Source organism: Triturus cristatus, chromosome 6, assembly GCF_964204655.1.
Source record: "Triturus cristatus chromosome 6, aTriCri1.1, whole genome shotgun sequence".
NCBI lineage: Eukaryota > Metazoa > Chordata > Amphibia > Caudata > Salamandridae > Triturus > Triturus cristatus.
The window spans coordinates 232,634,919-232,661,984 of record NC_140589.1 but is presented as its reverse complement, the minus strand read 5'-3'; the positions used below and the strand labels follow the sequence as shown (position 1 = coordinate 232,661,984).

Below are 27,066 nucleotides of genomic sequence, written 5' to 3'. Positions count from 1 at the left end.
GAGACAACAATGGCCCAGGGAACTTGGGGCACATCTGCTCCAAGGTTGGCATAGAGTCCAATCCGGACTCCATAGACTAGGTCTGGTGTCCCAACTGTGTAAACTCCCCTTGCAGGAAGTCTCAATGTTGAGGAACTTGGGGGACTCTTTTTATTCTTCTTCCTTGTCTTTGGACTTGTCTTTTGACTTTACCGTAGACGTTCCAGTCAAGGGTGACCTTGAGAGAGACCGATCTTGTTTCTTGTGTTCAGCAACATAGACCTTGGCCTCTTTCCTTGATGAAATTAGAGTTCATCCTGGAACATTTGTCGTACAACTTGGAGTCAAGCTTGATCCGGAGGCACAATTAACAGACGTTGTGTGGGTCCATCCTTGCCATCTATTTCTGATATGTGCAGCATAGCTTGATGCCTTTCTTCTTTATGGGAACATTCGTGAGCACTGTCAAATTTGAGCATTTGGTGAAAGTCTGAAATTGGTAGAAGTGGAGCTTTGGATCTCCATCTCCAGGAACTGACTGAAAAGAAACTAAAGTCAATGTGCAGGTGCTGTATCGTCCTGCCTGGAGGATGGGAGGATTTGCAACAGAGGTCGATAGTGCCACCTGTGGGCATACAGGCGCTATTGCAATAGTTTCTGCATCCAGTTTGTCGTTCTGTGGAGATTCACAAGTTGAGGACTTTGTAGTTAGAAGTATCCATCATACTACATTGCCCAAACTAAGAGCTTTCTCCGTTCCAGAGTTGACTTTGTTAAAGGACCTTTTAGATTAAAAGTGTTTTTCAACTTTGGTTCAGGTTTTAAGCCATCACCTTGCTTTGGTTCAGGTTTTAAGCCATCGCCTTGGTAGATCTGGTGAGGAGAATCCAACCAGCCCTGGGATTGTTTTTAAGATTCTACTTTAATTCCCTGATTTCAGAGGCATTCTTTTTCCCTCCAAGGATTCTTGTGACAGTAAATTAAAAAAAAAAAGACTTCAAAACTGAACCCAGCTGGCTAGGGGATCTGGCCCTCACTCTTTACCTTATTGACTGTGGACAAAGCATTTTGTGTTTTAATGTGCCAATAGTAGTGTGCATTTGCTCGCAGAGTTAACTAGGAGCTGGCACGGATTGTGGGTGTGTAGTGGATGCCTAGCCTAGTTTATTCCCCAAACCCCACTTTAACTGTTTGGCCCCTTAACCAAACTGCATGACTCTTTACAAAATCAGATTTTTATACATGTTTATGGTTTCACAAGTGTGCAAGTTACTTTCCCAGAAATAGTTAGAAAAGTACATGTGAACTCATGTCACTCCTTAAGTTTATAATAACTACCTCAAGCTCTATGCCTTTTTGTGGAAGATGAGTATAGTTCTTGCTTGACTCCTGTAGAACTACAAAATATGGGACACCATTAACATCATGTAGTTCCCTTCTCTCAACAGTATATATACAGACTAGAATTCTACTATCCTCCACACATCATTCATATATATAATATATATATATATATATTATCTACTGGCGGTCGCCAGTAGATAGTTATAGTTTGGACCGTGTTTCCATAGGAAATCCGCTACATTCTATTTGGAATAACTTTGGCGCCGATTGATGAATCCTCGCAAAATTTTCAAAATGGGTGGGGCGCTCCGCTCCTACCCTGAAAGTCTCGGGGGGATTCGTCAAGCGGGGGCTGAGAAAAAAGGGGGTCCCAAAACGCGTTTTTCCCATGCAATTTTCAAAAGGGAGCTTTAGTCCAAGGTACAGCTCAAACGGCTGAACAGAATTACTTTAAATTTGGCAAAGAGGTAGTCCTCAGGTCAGGGATGTGCCTTTTGCATATATGGTGTAAATCTGTTCAGTAGTTCCTGAGAAAATTAAAAGTAAAATCGCATATATCTGGGCGGAGCCTAACCACACATCTCATTGTGAGATCTGATTGGCTGTCAGCACTTCATCCAAGAAGTGTTGGCAGCCATCTTGGGACCAATATACATGATAGCACCTCATTAAAAAGCATTGCAGTTAATAGAAGGTTTTAAGACTTTAGTTACATTATAAATCATTTGTTGATGGTACCATACTCATTTTAGTAATTGTGGTATGTTCTAAGGTGATTTTATCATGTGAAAAAGCCTTCTGCTGGGATATCATGAATCATGTTTGAGAGAACTATTTTCACATGCTTTTCCCACAGAGGTTTGGAAGGTGATCTATAAGCTAAACTGAGAGCATATTTTCTGTAAATTCACATTATCTTTCTCAGTCATGTGAGAATGAAGTCTGACATTCTCAGTAAAACATGTACATCCAACAAGGGCAGAGACTGTCAGTTGAATCCTTTGTGTTCTACTGCAGCTTCCCAGAGTGTTCCAAAGAACAACTAGAGCGCTAACAGTCTTACTTATGACAAAGGTATGGCACACCTGAAGCCATCTTGATTGGAATAAAGTGGTAACATTTAAAACATTTAATTTAAAAAGGAACAAAATGAGAGGGTTCATTTTGCCATAGAATGTATGATTCGTGCTGCAGAAAGAAAAATTAGGGCACATTTTTAGTGACTTCTCAAATCCTCTTCTATTTCATTAAATAATTCTGACATGCAGACTGAAACATGCACTTTCAATACCAACAGCAGACTTCCCTGGTGAGCAGTAGCTTTACTACAGTGATCTAATGAGCAACTAGAGTGCTAACATTCTGAATTTATGGCAAATGTGTCGCATCTGAATGCCTTCTTGATGGAACCAAAGTAAACAAGCATTGAAAATGCAATAGGTCTCGCCCTCGTTTAAGTTAAAGCAATTCTGTTTGTAATTAGGTGGCTTTTTAGCTTTGCTTTTATTAGTGTTTTTCAAAATTTCATGTACATAACATGCATATATGTATATGTATGCATGCATTTATATTTGTATTTATATAGATATGCAGATTATATATAGGTTTATATATGTATGTATATATATATATATACACATACATATATATAAATGCATATGTGTGCGTGTAGAGGTGTAGAGTAGCAGAGGGAGGGAGTAGCAGAGGGAGGGAGTAGCAGAGGGAGGGAGTAGCAGAGTGAGGGAGTAGCAGAGTGAGGGAGTAGCAGAGTGAGGGAGTAGCAGAGTGAGGGAGTAGCAGAGTGAGGGAGTAGCAGAGTGAGGGAGTAGTAGAGGGAGTAGCAGAGTGAGGGAATAGTAGAGGGAGTAGCAGAGTGAGGGAATAGTAGAGTGAGCAGTAGAGTGAGTATAGAGAATAGTAGAGAGGGAGTAGCAGAGGGAGTAAGTAGCAGAGGGAGTAGCAGAGGGTGAGTATTTGAGAGTGAGTATTTGAGAGTGAGTAGTAGAGAATAATAGAGAGTTAGTAGTAGAGAATAGTAGAGAGTGAGTAGTAGAGAGTGAGTAGTAGAGAGTGAGTAGTAGAGAGGGAGTGAGAGGGAGTAGTAGAGAGGGAGTAGTAGAGAGGGAGGGAGTGAGAGTGAGTAGTAGAGTAGTAGAAAGTAGTAGCGAGTGAGTAGTAGAGAGTGAGTAGTTTAATTTAAAAGGAACACAATGAGGAGGTTCATTTTGCCATAGAAATTATGATTAGTGAGAAAAAAGAAAAATTAGGGCACATTTTGAGTGACTTCTCAAATCCTCTTCTATTTCATTAAAAAATTCTGACATGCAGACTGAAACATGCACTTTCAATACCAGCAGCAGACTTCCCTGGTGAGCAGTAGCTTTACTACAGTGATCTAATGAGCAACTAGAGTGCTACCATTCAGAATGTATGGAAAATGTGTGACACATCTGAATGCCTTCTTGATGGAATCAAAGTAAACAAGCATTGAAAATGCAATAGGTCTCGCCCTCGTTTAAGTTAAAGCAATTCGGTTTGTAATTGGGTGGCTTTTTAGCTTTGCTTGTATTAGAGTTTTTCAAACTTTCATGTACATACCATGCATATGCATGCATATATGTATATGTTTGCATGAATTTATATTTATATAGATATGCAGATTATATTTATATTCACTGAAAAAACCATAGGTTTCACACATGTTATAGTTAGCTGGACATTTCACTCGTAAAAAACCACTGAAATTCCCCCGTTATAGTTAGTGCAGGCAACTATAACTCACGCAACCGCAATCCTCTGCTGATGACGTCAGATATTACATCACTGTATTTAGACACTTATTTACCCATGTCTTCTTCCATTAATCTTTAGCTATACATATATTACAAATATTTATTTTTCAGAAAGACACATATGTCATCAGTTATGTAATATCTGACGTCATCAGCAGAGGATTGCGGTCGCGTGAGTTATAGTTGCCTGCACTAACTATAACGGGGGAATTTCAGTGTTTTTTTATGAGTGAAATGTCCAGCTAACTATAACCTGTGTGAAACCTATGGTTTTTTAAGTGAATATATATATCAATGTCATCTTAAGAAATTGGCCTGTTACTTCACAGGCACTTTAGTAGTAAGCACAACCACAGTCTTAAAACTGTAGATATTTTAGCCAAGTCTTAAGGGTTGGAAATAGGTAGTTCAAGGTTTGTTTTCACACTGACATGAGTTCAGGATACTTCTCTGGAATCTAAAATGTACATAGTAGAGTCTGACAAAACAATTGGTCTTCACACATTCATATAGTATATTTCTGGTTATGGGAGCAACATGGGAAAATTAATCTGGTAGATACAAGGTGGCTGCCATCTCTTTAGACAAACATGAGTGTTCGCAGCCTGATAGGGATCACAGTTCACTGCAAGTGCTCTGAAGCATGAAACAGGTGAGGTCCGTAATGACCTTTAGCCTTTCCTATACTGAAAGGCACGTGGCGTGGATGACTTCATAGTACTGCTTCCTTGCAATCGAACCATACTTTATGGTAAGTGGCGTTCACAGCTTCACTTTCTGTACCGAGCACTCACCCAAAAGTAAAGATATACAGTATTTCTTTAAAAAAAATAGTCTGTACTATGCATTGATAAAGACTTGTCCCACATGCTATTCGACTGAACCAACGTTGGTCAGTCTATTAAAAGACAAGTTGAAACATCTCAAATGTGTGATACGAAATTCATTGAAGACATTTATGCTTATTCTGACAATTGGCCAAGTTGAGTTTTAAATGTGATCTTACGTTTCATACATTGTCTTTTTTTTCTCTCAGATTCGAAGTCTATTGAAGGAAGTGAGGACAGTGAAGACGAAAATGAACGACAGGACAAATGGGAAGAACAACAAATCAGAAAAGCTGTCCGGCTCCCCAAGGTAATCATTCTGTGTTTTCAAACAAATGCCAGTCTTTATGACCATTGGCTGTGTTTCAGACCCTACTAACATGAAATGGTGATGCATTAGTGGTAGAACTGTTTAAAGTATTTTTCCTCCTTCTAGTAAGCTGAGTGGCTGTTCTGAGTGGCTGTTTTGTCTCGTTGTCAAGTCATGTTTCTGTTGTCAAAGATGAATTTGTGTTAGTAAATATGACATGTCACTCCGTGTTTACGTAACTGCCTTTAGGTTACTGGCTCAGTGGATCCAAATGAGAATAAATAGAAATCAGATGGAATTAAATGCGAACAAGGTGACAGTAATTAAGAAATGGCCCTAGGCTGAATGAAATGAGTTCCAAACCCTTAGCATAGAAACATTTACCATCTCTAGAGGCTTCCTCTTTGGAATAAGGTAGTTCTCATGAGCTGGGATGTCATTTGTGTTGCTATCATCAAACTGGTTACAGAAATTGTGTGTGTGTCCAGGTGTTCATATTTGTATCTTGGCATTGAAGTTGTAAGACTTATGTAGATTTTCCTCTTTGGATAGGAAATCATAATTTTATTAACTACTTGGGGTTTTTTGTTATGCAGTACCTTGTTTATTGTTCACACTCAGCAGCTATATCAACAACAAAGATTTTAAGAGCTTTTTGAGGGAATGACATAATAAAGCTGTACATGCCTGTATAAAAACAACCTTGTGGAGTTGGGTTCTGTAGTAAATGTTCACAGGCATGTGAAGTTCAAGTCTTTATTGCAATCCTGGGAATCTTTCTTTTTCCCAGCCTACCTCAAATGGCATGACTCTTCGTCATAAACTCATTGAATATGTAACACACTAAGCATCTAAAAATTAATCAGACTAAAGATTAAATACTAAAAAGAATAAGGTGGAATGATGATAAAAATATGCAAGGAAACAGCAGGCACATCTGAAGAAATGGTGCTACGTTGTGTGGTGAAAGTCTGAAAATTGATCCTTAAAATTCATTTTCCTTGTGTTTGTGCTGCATAGAAATGTAATTTATACCTTTTTTATTTTAGGGTCATGATGCAGATGACATGAGCCCACGTAGAAGTCGCCCCGTGAAAACGAAATGTAATCCTCCTGTTCCACGGCCTTTTGTAAGCCTAGAAGATATGAAAAGACAGCTAAATGCAAGGTATGGTCATTGTATTTTATTGTAGTCTTTTAGAATTCAATGTTTTACATTGAATGAAGTATAATGTCCTATCTTCTCATTTTGATGGGTGCAGTATTGTTTAAGTGGTATGTAAACGATAAGTAAGGAATCTTGGATCACTTGGACAAAGGGAATTGATACTGAACTGCTGTAGACTTTAATTGAAATTCTATATTTCAGACACTCCTTTCTTTAGTCTAAGGCTCTTTCCAGCTAGGGAGCATACCAGAAAATTGTTCTGCAGTAGAGAAAGGAAACCATTGGAAGTTCAACAATTTCATCTATGGGTATAGAATTCCAAATTGGATTGGATCTTTTCTGCTAAGAGAGACACCTGCTTTACTTATCGACCAAAAGCAGTAGGGGCTGCAAACCATATCTGTAAGGTTCGAGGCATATGAGCTGCAGATTGTATACTTGTGCATAGATCGCCATCTGGTGTTGGGCTCGGATGTTTGCACTTTGTATTTGTCTTGGAAGAAGTCTTTGTAGTCACGAGGTAGGCGACTCCTCCCTAGGATGATAGTGCGCATGGGCATCAACACCATCCTTAGATTGTTTTTTTCCGCAATCGCGTTCGGATGTAAATTGCTGTGCTCCGGCTTTACATCAATTTCGAATCCCCCTTCGACGCGCAATCCTCTCCATTCGACTGTATTGTCTCGATCGCGTTTCCCTTTTCGATGCGCATCTTTAAAGCAAACTTCTCGACCTCCATCTTCGAAGCGGGCCGTTGGGCCTATCCACGCCGACCACGCCTGCAGTCAATGGAAAACACTCCTTTCAAAAAATGCCCCGGGTGTGGTGCTAAGTTCCCACACACAGACTTGCACCAGGTTTGCAATCTCTGCCTCTCCCCGGAGCACGAAGAGAAAAACTGCAAGGCCTGTGCATCGTTCAGGTCGAAGAAAGCCATCCGTGATCGTCGGGCTCAACGTCACAAAATGTCTTGCGGAACCAGCTCGATTCCGGACATCTTCGGTACAGACCCCAATCTCCAGCCGGAACAATCGGGTGATGAGGAAGATGTCTACGTCTCCGAGGCCGACGACTTCGATAGTCACCCCGGCTCAGCGGTCCGTGAGTACCGAAACCCCGCTCCGAAAAAACAAACCGAAGGACTTGGTAACACCCTCGCCCTCCGGCTCGGGTCGACACCGGCAACATGTTTGACGCCCCGCCCTCTGGCCCGGCTATGAAACCCAAACATAAGCCTTCCGACTCGGGTTCGAGCCAACCCCATTCCGGTGCCGGAAAGTCCTCGTCGGCACCGAAGCAACAAGTCAGACTCTTCATCTATGCCAAAGACAGCCTCAACGCTGAAGCCATCGGTGTCGAAGCATACCGAGGACAAACACTCGGACCCGAAGAAATCTTCGTAGCCGAAAAAGGCTTCTGACTCCAGAAAATCGTCAGAGCTGAAAAAAGTCTCTGAGCGCAAAATCCTACAGAGTCTAAAACCTCATGGAAAGCCTCCCAGACTCTGTCCAAAGAAGGTTCGGACCCAAAATCTTTGGCAAAATCGGCAGTGAACAAAGACGTTTTGCCCATGCAACCTACACTTGATTTTGCGGATCCAAAACAAAAAACTTTGTTTATTGATCCAAACGCCGGCAAACTAGTTGCCAAGCATCCAAAAAAGCAGAAACTGGACACTTCAGAGGAACCTGCAATACCTCTTAAAAGACAGGACATGGGCACTAACACTTCCCCACCGCCTTCTCCTCCAGTTAATCCACATCTATTGATTTCTCCACCACACTCCCCACAACCTATAGTTTCACCTCAAACATCAGATACTGACTATGACACGGGTGGGGATATAGATCCACAGGGGGATGATGAAGATTCACCTACCATCCCACATGACGTAGACCCTTGGAGTGACTACAATACAGATCCCGACCCACATAATGACCCGGATCTCTATCCATCTAAACTGTCACCACCAGATGACAACACTGGGCTCGCGCAACTAATCAACAGGGCTGCTCAATACCACGGGGGTCCCCTTACATTCCGACCCCTTAGATGAAGATTTTTTGCTGGAAACCTTCGCACCCTCGCAAAAGTCAACATGCACCCTACCAATGTTAAAAGGCTTGCTAAAACATGCCCCAGAAGTCTTTAAGAAACCCAGTCGGAGTCAGGGTTCTCAACCCCAGGGTGGATACAAAATACAAATCCGCTCCCAATGACCTAATTTATATTAAAGGTCAGATTCCCTTGGATTCCCTGGTGGTAACTAATGCACGCAAGCGGGAAAACTCAGAGTACAGGCTACACCCCCCCTCCTGATAAGGAATCCAAATTATGTGACGCATCCGGGAAATGTATTGCGTCGCAGGCTGCAAACCATTGGCGGATCGCCAATGCCCAAGCTTTATTGGCCAGGTACGACAGGGCTCACTACGACGAGCTTGAAAAGCTCATGGAACACCTTCCTGACCAATACAAACAAAAAGCCAACAACCTTATCCAAGAGGGCAAATAGATTACGAACACCTCAATAAACTGCGTTCGATGCGGGTGATACCCCATCTCGTGCAATTAACACTAGCGTCTTGTTGCGCAGACACGCTTGGCTCCGGGTTTCCGGATTCAAGCAGGAGGTTCAAACTGCTATTTTAAATCAACCATTTGATCAGGAACATCTTTTCGGACCTGCAGTTGACATATCCCTAGAAAATATGAAGAAGGATACAGAGACTGCTAAGTCTATGGGGGCCTTACAGTTCCCTTCCCCTAGAGGCTCTTTTCGCCGCTCCTTCTACAGAGCCGGCTCCAAAACCATGGGTTCAGAACATCATTCCTCCTCCTACAAGAGCCCCTCTCAAACATCCTCCAAAGGATACTATAGCAGGGGCTACAGAGGCAACAATAATAAGGGAAGAGGTCGTGGCAACAATAGCCGTACCTCCCTTACCACTAAACAGTGACTTCCCTGCACTTGCCCCCCCCATCATCCCACTCCTGTCGGGGGATGTCTCTTGCAGTGCCTACCTGTCTGGAATTCCATCACAACATACAAGTGGGTAAGGCAAGTTATCCAGTATGGTTATTGCCTGGAACTCACTTCTACACTCCCAAACATTCTTCCCAGACAGCATCCCATGTCCTTGGAACATATAACACTTCTCAAACAAGAGGTAGTCTCTCTATTTAAAAAAACATGCAATAGAACCAGTCCCCTTACTTTATCAATGCACAGGGGTTTACTCCCTCTATTTCCTAATTCCAAAAAAGGACGGCTCTCTCAGGCTCATACTAGGTCTCAGACCGCTACATTCAGTCAAACCATTTCCACATGGTCATTCTCCAGCAGGTGCTCCCACTACTTCAACAGGGCGACTTTCTCTCCACCCTCGATCTAAAGGACGCCTACTTCCACATTCCCATTCACCCCGGTCAAAGGAAATATCTCAGGTTTGTGGTAGATGGTCAACACTACCAATTCAAGGTCCTTCCCGTTCGGGGTCACTACAGCACCCAGAGTCTTCACCAAGTGCCTCGCAGTAGTTGCAGCCCACTTAAGGAGACAGCACATTCATGTCTTCCCTTATCTGGACGACTGGCTCATAAAAGCCGATTCACACCGCAGCTGTGTGCAACACACACACAAGACAATTCAACTGCTTCACAGCTTGGGATTCACTATAAACCTCGTCAAATCCCAACTCCAACCGTCCAGCATACAACGATACCTAGGGGCTACAATAGACCCTTCAAAAGCTCTAGCATATTCCAATCCAGTCAGAATAACTGCCATACAGACTCTAATCCAAAAATTTCAGCCTCAACACTCACTACCAGCTCAAGTGTTCATGCAGCAAATCGGGATGATGGCCTCCTGTATTCTCCTCGTCCCTTATGCAAGACTCCAGATGTGTCCCTTACAGGAGTGTTTGGCACGTCAGTGGAATCAGGCTCCAGGTTAGCTGACAGATCTGGTGTTGGTGGATGACCGAACCCATCGCTCTCTGCAGTGGTGGAATGCACAAAACTTTTCCAAAGGGCGGCCGTTCCTCGACCCAGTTCCACAGACCGTGCTAACAGCAGACTCATCACTCACCAGCTGGGGAGCTCATCTTCAAACCCATCCCATTCAGGGGATATGGACCGCCCAACAAAGACAATTCCACATACACTACCTGGTTTTGTTAGCAATCTTCCTAGCGATAAAATCTTTTCAACTCGACCTCCTAGGCAAAGCTGTCCTGATTCGTACAGACAACATGACAGCAATGTACTACATACAGAAACACGGGGACACACACTCTCTGCAGCTTTCACACCTAGCTCAAAGCATATGGAGATGGGCCATTCCGCCAAAAATATATCTCCTTGCAGTACACCTCCCAGGGGTACACAATCAGAACGCAGATCTGCGCAGTCGTCAAACACAGCAGATCCACAAATGGAAACTTCATCCTCAAGTTCTTCTTCTATTCTTTCACATGAGGGGCCACCCAGAAATAGATCTGTTCGCTACTCACCAAAATGCCCAACCTTCGCATCCAGGTATCCACGCCCATTGTCCAAAGGCAATGCGCTATGGATGAACTAGTCAGGCAAATTTGCTTATGCTTTTCCACCTCTCCCACTCATTCCTTTAGTGGTTCGGAAAATCAAACCGCATTCTCTCACAATGATCCTGGTTGCTCCAACATGGGCCCGACAACCATGGCTCACAACCCTATTGGAACTATCAGTAGTTCCTCATCAAAAGCTACGCCTCCCACCCAAGCTTCTCACTCAGAACCATGGAGAGATAAGACATCTAGATACCAATCAACTCAACCTTGCGATGTGGCACCTGAGGTCTTAGAGTTAGGCTACCTCTATCTCCCGCCAGACTGTATGGACGTCATTAAAGAAGCTAGATGTCCTACAACCAGGGCATGCTATGGAGCAAAATAGAAAAGATTTGTCATTTATTGCACAAAACAACAAAATCAATCCACTAGATGCTTCTATCCAGAACATTATCTGCTGCATCTTGCATCTACAACAATGTAACCTAGCATATAAATCTATTAGGCTACATCTAGCTGCCATAGCAGCCTACCTTCAAAACAGACAACACTTGTCTTTGTTTCGACTGCCCGCTATCAAAGCTTTTATGGAAGGACTTAAAAGAATAATTCCACCCAGAGTTCCACCCTCTCTAGTGTGGAACCTAAACGTGGTCCTTACCAGACTCATGGGTCCCCCTATTGAACCTCTCCATAAATGCGAACTACAGTTCCTCACCTGGAAAGTAGCTTTTCTGATCGCTATCACATCTCTTGGAAGAGCAGTGCTTAATTTGTGCCGGTGCTTTCCTGTGCTACGCACCGGCACTTAATTTTCAGGGCCGGGTCTACACCCCGATATAGGCTGCTCACTAAATTCCCACAGCCCTCGGCTGTGAAGAGCACCGCAGAGCTGCAAGCCTCTCTTACATCATCTCACATTTCATCATTCCTTTTCACATAGGTTGTTGTAGCAAAGCAGCCCGTGAGCCCCACTTCTCCCCCGCCTACTGCTAATTGAACGATTTTATAGCGTCTTACATCTTCAGCAAACGTCAGAACTCTGATGGTCTCATTCATCCCTGAAAAATTCAGGGATGAATGTGACCATCAGAGTTCTGGTGTTTGCTGAAGATGTAACGCGCTATAAAAGCACAGAAGAGAACACTAGAGCGTGCTGTGCCACCAGAACAAGCCAGGAGCGGAGGGGGACGGGGCAGGTGAGGTTTAATGTAAAAAACTGCGGACAATGGTGCAGGTGACAACGACGCTCAGGTTTACGGGAGAATTAGTGAAGGTCAGACAAAAGGCTGGGAAAGGGTTATTCATGAGCGCATAAGCGCATGCTGCCAACTTCTACGAGCCAGACGTGCGCGCTCATTCACAGGGAACGTTCACAACAACGAGGGAACTGGAGGGCCACAAAAGCTCATTCACCTAGTTTTCACACTGAACAGCCACCTGCCTACATCTTCTGATCAACCGATGGGCAGTTGTGGTGAGCGAACTGTGGTCCTGTCCTGCCAGACCAAACAATGCTCAGCTCCGAGTAGAAGGGACAGGTCGGGAGAGGTTATTGATATTGGAGGGTGGTGGCAGGATAGCCACCCAGATGTCTCTCACAGATCTCACGGTTCTCATCGTCATCCTCCGCTCCCTCAAAGCCATCTCCTGTGAGGATATCTGACTCAGTCCATGAAAATCTCTTGCCCCTCCAATGCAGCGTCAACACCTCGCTCACTTAAGGCATCTCTTCTGAAGGTCTGGGCGGGGGAGACTGTGGTGATGTATCTTCATCCACATTCCAGCGTCTAGTGCGTAGGAGTCTGGGATGCGGGTGAAGGTTGGCTTAACGAAGGTTCTACCTCTGGCAGTTGTATTTGGAGGCTGTCGGTAACAGTGGCCAATAAACCTACGCTTATACAAACATCTGTGCTTGGTGTTTTGGTTGGTTTGACTACCACAGCATTTCTTAATTTGAGCGGTTGGTTTCTGGTGCTGCACTGGCACTTACTTAATTGTCAGCACCAGTGCGTGTGACAGTCTGCCACAAGGTGGCACTGTCTGGCTAATTTATAGATGACCACAACAACAGTTAATTACTGATTCAATGTACATTAATAATTACTATTACCTGCCACCCAAGCTATTCTTGTAGCTTTAGGGGCCTGTAATAGTCCGAATTGTCACACTTGTAGGAGTGTGATGGTTCGCAGTTGTGCTGTTACTATCATTTGCGGCGCTGGCAGGGGCAATGTGTGGGGCAAGCTGCCGTGGCTCCTGACAAGAGCCCCGTAACATATTTTTTTTACAAATTAAGCACTGCAGTAGATTTGGTGAACTCCAGGCATTAACCATACAAGAACCATTTTTAAAAATCCATCATAACAAAGTGGTTCTTAGGACTAACCCTAAATATTTACCCAAAGTCTTATCTGCCTTCCATCTCAACCAGTCTGTTGAACTCCGTGTTTTTCCCTCAACCAGACTCAGTGGCAGAACAAGCTCTTCACACGTTAGATGTTAAAAGAGCAATACTTTACTACGTTGAAAGGACAAAATCCTTTTGAAAGACCAACACCTCGTTGTAGCTTTCTCCCCACCTCATAAACGCAATCCCATCTCAAAAACAGGAATTGCAAGGTGGATTGTTAAATGCATCCAGATATGCTATATCAAAGTCAAACGCACATTAACCATTCCCCTAGAACTTATTCCACATGCAAACTAGGGGCTTCTATGGCATTCTTAGGGAACATTCCCTTAGATGACATCTGCAAAGTACAAATTGGGCTACACCACACACCTTCACAAAACACTATTGTATTGTGCAAGCAAAACAACAAGCTAGTGTGGGCCAGGCTGTATTAAGAACACTTTTTCAAACCACTGCAACAGATACAGGTAGCCACCACTGAGGAGGTAACTGTTGTGTAGTCTATGCACAAGTATACGATCTGCAGCTCATGTACCTCGAACGGAAAATGCTACTTACCAGTATGCATCTGTTCTTGGCATGTAGAGCTGCAGATTCGTATACGCCCACCCACCACCCCGGATACCTCCTATCTGTTCCAGCAATATCTTACTTAGATACATTACACATGGACATCTCTTTCTACTTCTTACTACTCCATTGTAACCCTTCATGGCAAAAACAATCTAAGGATGGAGTCGAAGCCCATGCGCACTATCGTCCTAGGGAGGAGTCACCTACCTCGTGACTACAAAGACTTCTTTCAAGATAAAAACAAAATGCAAACCCCCGAGCCCAACACCAGATGGGGATCTATGCAGAAATCTGCAGCTCTACATGCCAAGAACAGATCCATACTGGTAAGTAGCATTTTCCTTGTTTATCCTCCTTATGAGATCTTTATTTATGAAGTTCCGGATGGCAATTTGTATCCTCCCTCCCCCCCCCCCCCCCCCTTTTTTGGTGAGGAGATTACGAAATTGCTGTACTGTCAATATCTTCCTGATTCCTGGCTATGTGATGCCCAAACTTATGAAATTATCATGCCATTTATTTGTCGATCCTACCCAGAGTGTGCAAGGTGCCTGGTTGCGAAAGACCTAATGAGGGTTTATCAGGAACTTACAGGGGCTTATAGCCCGCCCATTGCTTAACACTGGTAGCCTTCATATCACTTTCCTTGGCTTGGTTATTATTTGAAGGCTTTCCTCCTCCCAGGTTCTCCTTCTTGTTTGTCCCTCCCCAGAGCATAGCCTCTTTTGCCCACCTCCACACACTGGCCGGCTTCTATCCTGCCACTGCTCATTTTTAGGGAACAACATTTTTCTTTTTGCTTAAGCCCTCCATGAGAGGGCATGCTTTTTTTCCAGCTCTCTTCTTCTCTTTGTGCCCTCCCCAAATATCCCTTCCCCTGTGCTCCACATTAACTAGTTTTGAAGTAAATGTCCCCACCTTGAAATACAAATGAAACCATCTCATTGACTTGCTAATGCTGAACATGTCTCACGTCTACCAGTGTGAAAAACTAACTTCAGAACACCTTTCGAGCAGCACCCAATCCAAAAATCTACATTACTCTTTATTTAAAGTGCTGGATGACTAAATGACTAATCACAAGCACTACATTGCAATACTTCACTCTTAACCAGCTACTTTCAAGTCTGCAGCTCTTTGCTGTATACATCTAGGTAAAATTCTGCCTTTTTCAGCACTTTCTCTATGTACTGTAATTCTCCATACTGCTCTTATAGAAAACAACCAAAGGGCTGAAGAGCTTGACTACAACTCCAGCAAAATTCCTTTTGATGTATAAACCTCTAATGACCACAGAGGTTTTCCTGTCCGTTTACCTCATAAACCAGCTGGGGACAAAGGTGTAAATCAACCTGCAATGAAATTGTCCGCACAACAAAAACTCAAACAACCACTGCTCATGTCTTCAGTAAGTAGAAACTCTACCTAACCACAGGTTCCTCACCTTAGACAACTCCCCAGGCTCAGAATGGATCAGAAAAAACTTTGAAACACTACCCCTGCATGGCGGGAGGTGGCGTGTGTGCCTCTGCACCAATGTCATCCATGCCAGGTGGGATGTGAGCGGGCCTATATAGGTGCCATCCGTGCCCTCTGACATCAGTTGCTTTTGTGATGCTCCCGTAGACACAGAGGCAAAATCTAATTGGTCTTGACCCAGCGTGAGGAAACTTGGTGGTTCTTTTTAGGTGAAAGAGTCCAGTTCACAGAATGAGGAGGATGGATGGATTGGTGAATCTGTGGTTAGATAGTCTCTACCAGAAAAGGCGTTACCAAATGTAAGTAACTTGTTTTTCTGATAAGAGACTTTTAACTACAGACTCCTCACCTTGAAATAGATACCAGAGAAGTACCTTCCAGGAAGTGAGTATGTAAACTGTCTCAATCCAAAAAGTCCTGCCGGTCCTAAGGGGCAAAGTGCCTGTTGCACCACACCTGGCTGTCCAGACAGTTGTGCTTCGTGAACATACAAAGCACTACTGTCTTGACAGCCAGATAGTAGTGCTTAGAAAGTGCCAGCCTGACAAATGTCTAGGACAGGCACTCACTGTGAGAAAGTGCCCTCTTTCTGAATGGTTGCCCCCACTTTTTGCTGAATTGCTGATGTGCTTTGACTGAATGTGCCCTGGACTCCTGCTAACCAGGTACCCAGGGCCTATGTTTTTTCCCTAAAACTGCATTGAAGCCTACACCCAATTGGCATCTCTGGCCACAGGTCAGCCCCTGCTAAATGGTACCACGGGTACCCAGGGCACTGTAACCAGGGAATGCCTCTAAGGGCTGCAGCACTTATTGTGGGAGGCCCTGTACCTTTACACACACGCACACTGCCTTTGCAGGCTGCATGTTTTGGTGTAGACAAAGTGAAGAGTCGACATGACACACATACCTGTGTGCCATGCCTGCAACCCACTGCCCTGGCATAGATCAGTCACCCCTCTAGCTAGGTGCACTATACCAGTGGTGAGGGCCCCTACAGTGTCTTAAGTCCATTCTTAGACATTGCAAGTGCAGTGCTGTCATTAAGAGTAAATGGTGCTGTTTGTCATTCCGAACTCCACAGCACCATGATGGCTACACTGAAAACTTAGAAGTTTGTTACCAAACTTCTCAGCACATTAAACCCACACTGATGCCAGTGTTGGATTTAATGAAAAATGCACACAGAGGGCATCTTAGAGATGCCCCCTGAAAACGAACCTACCACTAGTGTCCTGGCTGATTGGAGGTGGCAACTGAAAGCAGCTAGACATGTTTCTGGTTCCCTGGGTTGAGAGCCTGCTGCTCTCGGGGGGGCCTGAAACAATGCACATCCTGGAACGAGGTGCCAAGCCTCCTCCCCCAGGATGGGCAGGGTTCATGAAGGGGAGGCTTCAAAGGCTTGCTGCCTTTGTGAGCTTCCCCAGGCCACTTGCTGCTCCCAGCACTGGTCCCCACTGGTTCTGACCCCCACTTTGGATGGGAGAACCAGCAGGAAAACCAAGTGAGGAAGGGTAGTTGTGCCCACCTCTGCCAACTCCACCCCTCAGGTGGGGGAGGCGAGGAGAAGCACAACTCATCAGTCCCCGCGATCTTGCAGATGGGGGGACCCAGCCAACCAGGCAAAGGCTTATGCCCCCTTCCCACTAGAGGGTGGCATAATAGGGGGTGTACCCACCCCAGGGATGGGACCCATTGGTCCCAACATTATACCTACCTGTAACACCCCTAAATCTGGTTTTTAGGGGCACCCCTGAACCTCGCTTCCCCAGACAAGAACCTGCATCAAGAAAAGAAGGACCGAACAGCCGTGCCAAAGCTAACAAGAGGAAGATGCCTATTGACTTGGCCCCAGCCCTAACGGCCTGTCTCCACCTCGAACCTGCTCCTGCGAAATCCCGGTGTCATGCATCCAGCAACCTCGAAAACCTCGGAAGACCTGCCTGCCTTCAACCACAAAGACTGTCTCTCCCGTAAACACCGGATTTGTTCAGCAACAACCTCTGGCCCCGGCTGGAAACTGCGAACCGCACCACTCTGCACCAACCGTCCACGGCCCGAAGTTGAATGGGCAAACGCCACGAGGAGCTATCCCCGGCGATCCTGACCCGGTGACCCCTGACCTGCCTCCAGCCGATGCCTGCAGCCTAAATCCGGAAGCTCCCCCCGACCGCGATAAGGAGCTGGTAAGAAGATCCGACCCTAAAAGGCACCCGACGCCCCACAGCCTTGGGTGGCCCAACCAATGGCGCCAGCATCCCAACTTACCTCTCAAAGTGGTGATCCCTCCCCGAGCCTGCAGTGCCTTTGCAAACCCGAGGTTCCCTATTGCAAACAGGGCGCCCAACGTCGAAACAGCACCCTGCACTCAGTCGCCCCCGTGCCACTGAAGGTGCACCTTTGGTGCTACTTTGTTTCCCCATTTGCCCCGAGCTAAAGTCCAGTAGCTTTGCTCCCACAACCAAGAAGCCTGCTCGTCAGCTGCCACCAACCGAAGACCCCCTAACCCCTATTGGATAACATTGGGCCTCAGGACTCTGCACCCGGCCACCCTAGTGCCGCTGAGGGTGTAATAAGAGTGCATCCCTGACCCTGAGGGACCCCTGAGTCTACCCCCAGAACCTGAACTCCCACTACCAAATACTTACCTTAAAACGATAACCCTATATTCGAGGCAGATTACACACTGTGCATAGATCGCCATCTGGTGTTGGGCCCGGATGTTTGCAGTTTTTTTTCTTCTTGGAAAGTCTTTGGAAGTCATGAGGTATGTGACTCCTCCTTTGGATCATACTGCGCATGGGCTTCGGCTCCATCCTCAGATTGTTTTTTTCCGCCATTGGGCTCGGATGTGTTCTTCGCGATCCGGTTCTGAACTGTTCCAGTTCTCCTAATCGGCACGCAATCCTTCCCTTCCGAGGTATTGTTCTCGATCAGGATCTCCCCACTCGACGCGACTCATCATTAGACGTCTTCGATTCCGGTCGTCGACACAGGCCTTCGGGCCTACCTCAGCTCCGGTCCTGGCTCATGGAAAGGACTCCATTTAAGAAATGTCCTCTATGTGGGTCCAAATTTCCCCACACCGATCTCCATGAGGTGTGCAACCTCTGCCTCTTCCCCAGAACACGAGGCACGAGACTGTCCGGCTTGCAAATCCTTCCAGTCCAAAAAGACCATTCGGGACCGAAGGGCGAGAAGAACCATGGCATACTCGTCGACTGCAATCCCCGACGACCTCTTCAGAGAAGGCGTCTATGTTCCCGAGGACCAGCACACCGAAGAGGGCCTCGTCAGCGCCTCCGAAGCCGACGACTCAGATGTCGAGGACATCACTCCGGCACAGAGCGGCATGAGTACTACTATCGATCCCCACCCGCCACCCTCGACTGCATCGAAAAAGGCTTTGGTCACGCCTTCGCCCTCGGGCCTAGACACGACCAAAGACACTGCTTCACATACCTCGCTTTCGGGCCCGGTTAAGAAGCCTGTTAGACCTGTCAGCCCTTTGGGTGGTCCCTCCTCATCATTATTTATTTTGTCCCACTTTTGCCTCAAACCCTGTTTGAATTTTTCCTTTTTGGGAACCACCAGACTTTTTCGTGTTGCTACAGATTCAGGGAGCCATTTTAGCTACCCCTGAAACTTCTGTCTGAGGGCCTGGAGCACAAAATGGTGGCCACCTGTGACATCACCAGCATCCACTGGAACCTACCAGCACCTTCCAGAACATTCCAGGAGATTCCAGAACTCTGTGACAGTTGGAGACCGTTTAGAATGTTGGGAGGATAAGAGAGGCAGTTGGCAGTTGGAGCTGGCAGTTGGCACCTGACTGGTGAAGAGAGAGGAGCACAACAGTGAAGGAGGAAGGAGTGAAGCAGCAGGGGTGGAAACTTGTGCCTGGAGTGGGGTCCATAAACCCACCCTTGATACTTGTCCCTACTGATGGATCCCAGCCTATAGCCCTGTGTGGGAAGAAGACAGAAGAAACTTATCCTAAGGACCTGGACAGCAGGAACAGGCCTTAGAACCAAGAAAACAGCAAGATCCTGACCTGAGAACTGGTTTCCCTGGAGTCCGGCGTCGAGTAGCCTAAGACCTGGAGCCCGAGGTGGAGAAGCGGCGCTGACTGAAGTAGCAGACGTCGTACCCGGAGCCGCCTGAGGTCGTGAGAGGGCGCCGACGGAGGTCGTGAGGAATACCAGAGGTCGAGGAGGAAGTGAACCGAGGTCGAGCGAGCGGCGTCATCGGAGGAGTGAAGTCCGCCCTCCGGAGTCGTCGGAGACCGAGGTAGAGGAGCACCGGAGGTCGGGAGTGAGGATCGCACTCCGGAGTCGCCCGGAACTTGTGTGGAGGAGCACCGGAGGTCGGGGGTGAGGATCGCACCCCGGAGTCGCCGGAAGTCGACATCGAGGCCAGGCCGGCCGACGTCATCGGAGCCGAGAGCGCCATCGGACCGGAGCCGCCTGAAGTCGACATCGTGAGGAGACTGCCCGACGCCGTCGAATCGGAGGTCGAGATCGAACCGAGGCCACCGACATCGGACCGGAACCGCCTACCGGCGTCGTCAAAGAACTGACATTGTGCCGAGGCCGCCGAGACCGAACCGGAACCGCCTCACGGCGTCGACACGACTCCAGCGGCGTCGGAACATCAGAAAAAGGGCAGTAAGTGGAGTAGAGGGCGCCTAAGGCCCTGTGGAGACCTGAGAGACTGCTCTAAGGGGCTAGGGAGGTGCTGAAACCAACCTGACTGTGCCTGGGGTGAACTGGGACTAACCTAGAGAGGTTGTGTGGAGAGAGAAAGCCAGGGCACTGGTATTCCCCCCTTTGATCTACCTCAGTTTAGGCCTCAGCCTTGTCCCAGCCAGGGAGTAGCCCCCCTCAAGCCTTCCACAACCCTACAAGCTGTGCCTGGGCCAAATCAGCCCTTAAGAATTGAAGTGTCATCTGATTACATGAGTGTTGCTGTATACTTTTAATTATTTATTGGGGATACTGTATTTATTGAGTTTTTACCTATTTATTGCTGCACTATATTTATAGGTCCACAGGACTTGTTGGTGTACAATATTTATTGGTACAGTATTTATTGCCTCAAAGTATTTAATTGTCTGTATATATTGCACTTGTATTTATGCCCTGTTATTTATGATCACCCCTATTTATTTCATCAAACAGCCAATATTTATTTGACCTGCACTAATTTAAACTTGTATATTGTGATTGACCTATTTATTTTTCCAATCAGCAACTAAGAGAAAAAGATAAAGAAAGAATATTTTCATAATTTTTTTACGGTGTAGAGTCGTTTTTGGAACGGATGCACGCATGGTTATTGTATGGGTATATGGTATGCTTAGCACTGCGCCTGTTTCCTGACCACTCGAGCCAAGCTACCACAGTGTGTTCGGGGAGTCCACCACCACCCTGCGGAGTGGGAGTGGGCTGTTTCCAACAAAGCCCATCAAGCCTTCTGGCAGCTCGGGCTCGAGCCAACCTGCCGTCGGTGCCGAGAAACACTCCTCCGCACCGGCACCGAAAAAGAAGATGGCTTCCTCCTCCTCCTCCGCGCCGAGCTCCACACCAAAGCACTCTACGCCGAAGACAACTACTAGCTCCTCGGTACCGACACCATCCCCGGAACCGAGCAAAAAATCCAAAGCCATCGACACCCACACCTCGAAGCCGAAAGTCATCTTGGAACCGAGGAAACAACCGGACTTTTCTAAACCACACAGTTCAAAACAACGAACTGATGACTCCACGACTAAAAAACCGACGGGTTGGCCCCTCACAGAGGAACTATTTCGGCCCGATCCACTCCAAAAAACACTCATCAAAGACCCTAAAACCGGACATTTGATGCTCAGCATCAAGAAGAGACCGCTGGACAAGCCTGCCCCACCTCCAAAGAGAAGAGACTTTGCTACCTCCCCTTTGAGACTACCCTCACCCCCTCCCCCACCTCATCATTCCCCCACACCCTCTCCGGATGAGGATGATGAAGATATCTACGACGACACAGGGGACGGACCCCATGACCAACCCACAGGGGACCCCACTCCTACATGCTCCCCAGACCCATGGGACGACTAAAACATCCCAGACGTCCCTCAGGATGACCTTTACCCTTCAAGACCGCCTCCCCCCCCCCCCCCCCCCCGGAAGATACTATGGGGTTTAACCAACTGCCAGGGTCCTCAACCCTCGCATCGAAAAAGAGTATAAGGCCGCCCCTACAGACCCCACCTACATCTGAGGGCCCGCACCACTAGACTCCCTAGTAGTCTCCACTGCAAGGAAACGTGCAAACTCCCAAGCACCAGGCGAGGCACCACCACCTGATAGAGTCCAAACTCCTAGATGCCTCTGGCAAGCGAACTGCATCCCAGGCTGCCAACATATGGCGCATTGCAAACACCCAAGCGCTTTTAGCACGATACGACAGGGCACATTATGATGAGCTAGAAGCCATAATGCAACACCTCCCTGACAAATACAAGAATAGAGCCAAAGACCTAATCCAGGAGCATAAAACCATCACCGACACCGCCTCTAGGGCAATTAATACCAGCGTCCTCCTCCGTAGGCATGCCTGGCTACGGATTTCGGGTTTTAAACCTGAGGTGCAGGCTTCCATCCTCAACCACCCTTTTGACCAAGAACATCTCTTTGGCCCAAACGTTGACGTTGCCCTTGAAAAAATGAAGGACACCGATACGGCAAAGTCTATGGGAGCCTTACAGTCACACCCTCCTAGGCGCTCCTTTCGCCGTTCTTCCTTTCGAAGCACCTCCAGGGGCTACTACTCCGATAGCGCCTCTACTTCCTATAAAGCCCCTACACAATCCACCTTCACTAGGGGTTACCAGAGAGGTGGCTATAGGGGTAACAACAATCAAGGCAGAGGCAAAACTAATACCTCCCGCTCTGCCTCCACCCCTACCCAATGACTTCCCTCCACTTCCCCCAGACCATCCCACTCCAGTCGGGGCAGACTCCACAATTTCCTTTGTCTGGGCTACTATCACCTCAGACAAATGGGTAACACAAATAATTCGGTCAGGCTACTGCCTCAAACTAAAATCTATCCCCCCCCCAAATATGCCACCCAAACGCCCAATGTCACAGGAACATTTGTCACTTCTAAAGCAGGAAGTAATCTCCCTCCTACAAAAGAGTGCGATAGAGCTAGTTCCTGCCCGCCAACAAAATATGGGAGTTTACTCCCTATATTTTCTCATACCAAAAAGGGACGACACTAAGGCCCATCCTGGACCTCATACCACTAAATCACTATATACACTTGGACCATTTCCACATGGTCATACTCCAGCAGGTACTTCCCCTGCTCTCCCACAACGACTTCCTTGCCACCCTAGACCTCAAGGACGCCTATTTCCACATTCCCGTTCACAAAGTTCACAGAAAGTTTCTCAGGTTTGTAGTGGACGGTCAACACTATCAATTCAAATTACTCCCATTCAGAGTCACCACAGCACCGCGAGTGTTTACCAAGTGCCTAGCGGTCGTGGCAGCACACCTGCGAAGACAACACATCCACGTCTTCCCATACCTAGACGACTGGCTAATAAAAGCCAGCTCATATAACCAGTGTGTACAACACACTCGCACCACTATCCAGCTGCTTCAAAGTAAACCACACAAAGTCCCATCAGCAACCGTCCCATGTAAAACAATACCTAGGTGCCACTATAGACACCTCAAAAGAGCTAGCCTACCCCAGTCCTGCCAGGATAGCAAGCATTCAAGCTCTACGCGCCAAATTTCAGCCGGAACACTCTCTCTTCCAGCTCGAGTGTTCATGCAACTCATAGGAATGATGGCCTCTTGCATATTCATAGTACCTCACACAACTCCAGATGCGTCCTCTCCAAGAGTGCTTAGCGCGCCAATGGAACCAGGCCCAGGGTCAATTGACAGATCTGGTGTTGGTAGACGGTCGTGCCCATCGCTCTCTGCAGTGGTGGACCACCAAAAACCTATCCAAAGGGCGACCGTTCCTGGAGCCTGTTCCTCAGATAGTGCTGACAGCGGACACATCGCTCTCCGGCTGGGGAGCTCACCTACTACATCACACCATGCAGGGCAGGCGGACATCTCAACAAAAGTTACTCCACATCAACTATCTGGAATTACTAGCCATATTCTTAGCACTAAAGGCTTTTCAAACACAGATATCGGGCAAGGCCGTCCTAGTCCGCACGGACAACATGACAGCCATGTACTATATACAGAAACAAGGAGGCACACACTCTCCGCAGCTCTCTCAGCTAGCACAGAGCATATGGAGATGGGCCATACCCCAAAAAATCTTTCTCCTAGCCCACCATGTCCCAGGAGTCCAAAACACTATGGCCGATCTGCTGAGCAGACAAACACAACAGATTCACGAGTGGGAACTCCATCCACAAGTTCTTCACCCGTACTTCCAAATGTGGGGGCATCCACAAATAGACCTCTTTGCCACCCACAAAAATGCCAAATGCCCAAGCTTCGCCGCCAGGTATCCACACCCATTGTCCAAAGGCAATGCGATATGGATGAACTGGTCAGGCAAATTTGCGTATGCTTTTCCACCTCTCCCACTCATTCCATTCGTCGTGCGCAAACTACAACAACACTCCCTTACTCTCATCCTAGTAGCTCCAATGTGGGCCAGACAACCGTTGTACACCACACTGCTGGAACTATCTGTAGTACTGCACCAAAAGTTACCCCTCTCTCCACGCCTCTTAACCCAGAAACATGGAGAGATCAGGCACCCGGACCCAGCTCAGCTCAACCTTGCGATCTGGCTCCTGAAATCCTAAAATTCGATTATCTAAATCTTCCCCCAGACTGTATGAACGTCATTAGAGAAGCTAGAAGACCTACCACTAGAGCTTGGTACGCAGCCAAGTGGAAATGTTTTGTGGTTTATTGTCACCGCAATAACTTAAATCCCCTAGGTGTGTCCATTCAACACATCATAGGCTATTTATTACACCTACAAAGATGCAATCTAGCCTACACGTCTATTAGACTGCACCTTGCAGCCATAGCAGCTTATCTACAAAACAGGCAACATCTGTCACTCTTTAGAGTACCTGCCATAAAAGCCTTCATGGAAGGCCTCAAACGAATAATTCCCCCCAGAGTGCCACCCTCACCTGTGTGGAACCTAAACATCGTTATAACTACAAAATAGAAAACCTATGGTCAAAGTATCAAAAATCAGAAAGCAAGTGAGTACTTTTACTAGTAAAAATGAATCCCATCAGCCACCTGGGAAGCAACCCACATCTGGGATCCAGTAGCCCTTACTGTGCCCTCCAGATAGAACAAGGCAACAGCTTAAGCGGGCAACTAGAATCTTACTCGCGGTATAAGATATAGTATCTACCGTAGTGCAAAAAAGATGTGGTTTATTCGTTAGTGGTGGTGAGGAAAGCAGTGCAGTGAAAATGTGAATATTAAAATAATCTACTGAAACAGATATAGTACTTTATTGGTTCTGTTTGAGTGATGAAATAAAACCAGTGCAAGAGCTGTTTTGAAAAAATAACTGCTCACGTCCAGTTGGAAAGAAGGTCTACATGTTTCAGCCTATGGATTATGTGGAAATCCGGCTTTCGTCAGGACCTAAGAACTTTTGCTACTGCTGTTTGTAATGTGTAATACCCAAATGTAAAAAAACACAGTGAATGGAAATTCTACAAACTACTTGGGTTGCGGAGTATATCATTCAACACTCTTTTCTGACTTTTTCAGGAGTGTTCATCCATTTCCTAAAAGTAAAAAGACATTAAGTGCCAGTTATAATACAACCACCTGCTTCATCATTTATAGCTATGTTAAGAGGGTCCTTTAACAACTCTTGGTACAATTGTGCAATTCGCTGTGTACATTTAAAGCAACCCACAGAGAAATAAACACGCTTATCCGTCACTACACGGGGGCGCTCCTCTCCTCACCAGGCATCCGCTCTGGGAAATGAGGCCCCGCTCTAAATGAACATAAACGGGTGTATAGTATATTGAAACAAATCACATGTGTGTTGAGCACAATCCAAAGAAAGCAAACACACTTATTGCCAAACGTCCAAACAAAGGAAATTTGAGATGATGCAGCCCAAAATCACTGCCTCTTCCATTAAGAAATTGCAACGCATAATAAAAAGACCCTCGATTTTAAAGGCTCATAATAAAAGGTAGGTAATATCGAACCATGGTTATCTGTCTGAACGTGCCCCAGCAGTTCAGTGTTTTCTTGATAAAGAAAGGACTCTGCTAAGTAATAAGAATTTATTTTTGTCTAAAGCTCCTTCTTGATTAAACAATAGCGGAACCTCCTACTCATTTCGCAGACCCTTACGTCGTCTGACGTTTTGAACAAGTAGAGAGTTAACAGAGCGTCAATAGATGGAAACACCTAGTAAATAATCAATGTCTGTAAAGCTATACAGTTAACTAACCTGTCCGTCGGTACCCCGATCTTTAGTTGAGCAGGAAGGGGAGGCGACGATGCGCATGTGCTAATGGTTTAAATGTACCGGCTTGCTGTCGCAAATCTCCCGCGTCAGTGCTGCGTGCCGGTGCCCAGGCATCAGGGGAGTTATAGTTTATTACTTGTGGAGAAATCCACAGTTAATCACGGAATGCTGCAGCTACGTGCCTACACCGCGCGATCATAATATAAGTCCCTAAAGGAACATGAGCCTGCGGATAAACCTAGCGCTCATAGAACATTGTAAAAATATACTCTTTTATTTAGACCATCGGCTTCCTGTGCCGCGCTAAGGCATCATGGGAGTTGTAGTCTGTCTGTCAGTCACCAATAAACCATGATGGTGATCACTATTCGCAAATGCCAACCACTTTATAATAGGCCACCCCGTTTATTAAAATATAATGATGAGAAAGACTACCCCCATTTAAAGAGGAAGTAGTCTTAACCAAATCTAAGATGTTTGTTAATAAACTGCCTTGTTCCTTGTGTACCTACAAAAGTGCACTCCAACTGGTGCTGGCATGCAACACATTATAATCTTGCTCAGATGTGAAGAATTTTGTGAAGAATTTTGAAAGGACCTACAGTGCTACCCAGGGTATTTCGTCATTCAATCCCTGTGTATCACTTTTGAGTTTGTAAACCCATCTCTGTTCTTTCTTAAAGAGAAAACGTGTGATTATCGCTTATATGTGGAGGGATGTAGGGTTGTTCGAGCACTAGCCATTTCAGATCTTCAGCTTTGTGTTTGAAATCAACAAAATGATTGGTAAGTCTGGTAGACTGCTTTTTGCACCTAATGGTGCTTTTATGTTCACTAATCCGCAACTTTATTTTGTGTGTAGTCATCCCTACATAGCGCAGATGACAGGGACAGGTGATAATATAGATGACCCTATCTGAGTTACAATTAGTATGTTTTTTCAGAACCCATGGTCTCGTTGTCCCTATATCCACGTGTTTGGTGTGTTGAGTTTGCGGACATACTGAACAAGAACCGCAGGGAAAATGACCTTGCACTGCCGGTAGGTTCCACAGAGTGTTAGTTGTTGTAGTTGTTACATTCTTAGGTCTTGTATGTACCAGGCTGTCTCGTATGCTGGTACCT

The 27,066-nt window shown here is 46.2% G+C and overlaps 1 protein-coding gene across 2 annotated transcripts in view; it reads left to right on the top strand.

The window, feature by feature from the left end:
* The window catches only part of GCFC2 (GC-rich sequence DNA-binding factor 2), a 255,188-nt gene that overhangs the window by 81,735 nt on the left and 146,387 nt on the right, over nt 1–27,066 (top strand). For both annotated transcript variants that reach the window (XM_085610585.1, XM_085610586.1), the window contains 2 exons: nt 5,152–5,252; nt 6,302–6,420. In XM_085610585.1, the coding sequence (XP_085466711.1) occupies nt 5,152–5,252; nt 6,302–6,420 (220 nt within the window). The remainder of the gene's footprint in view (nt 1–5,151; nt 5,253–6,301; nt 6,421–27,066) is intronic.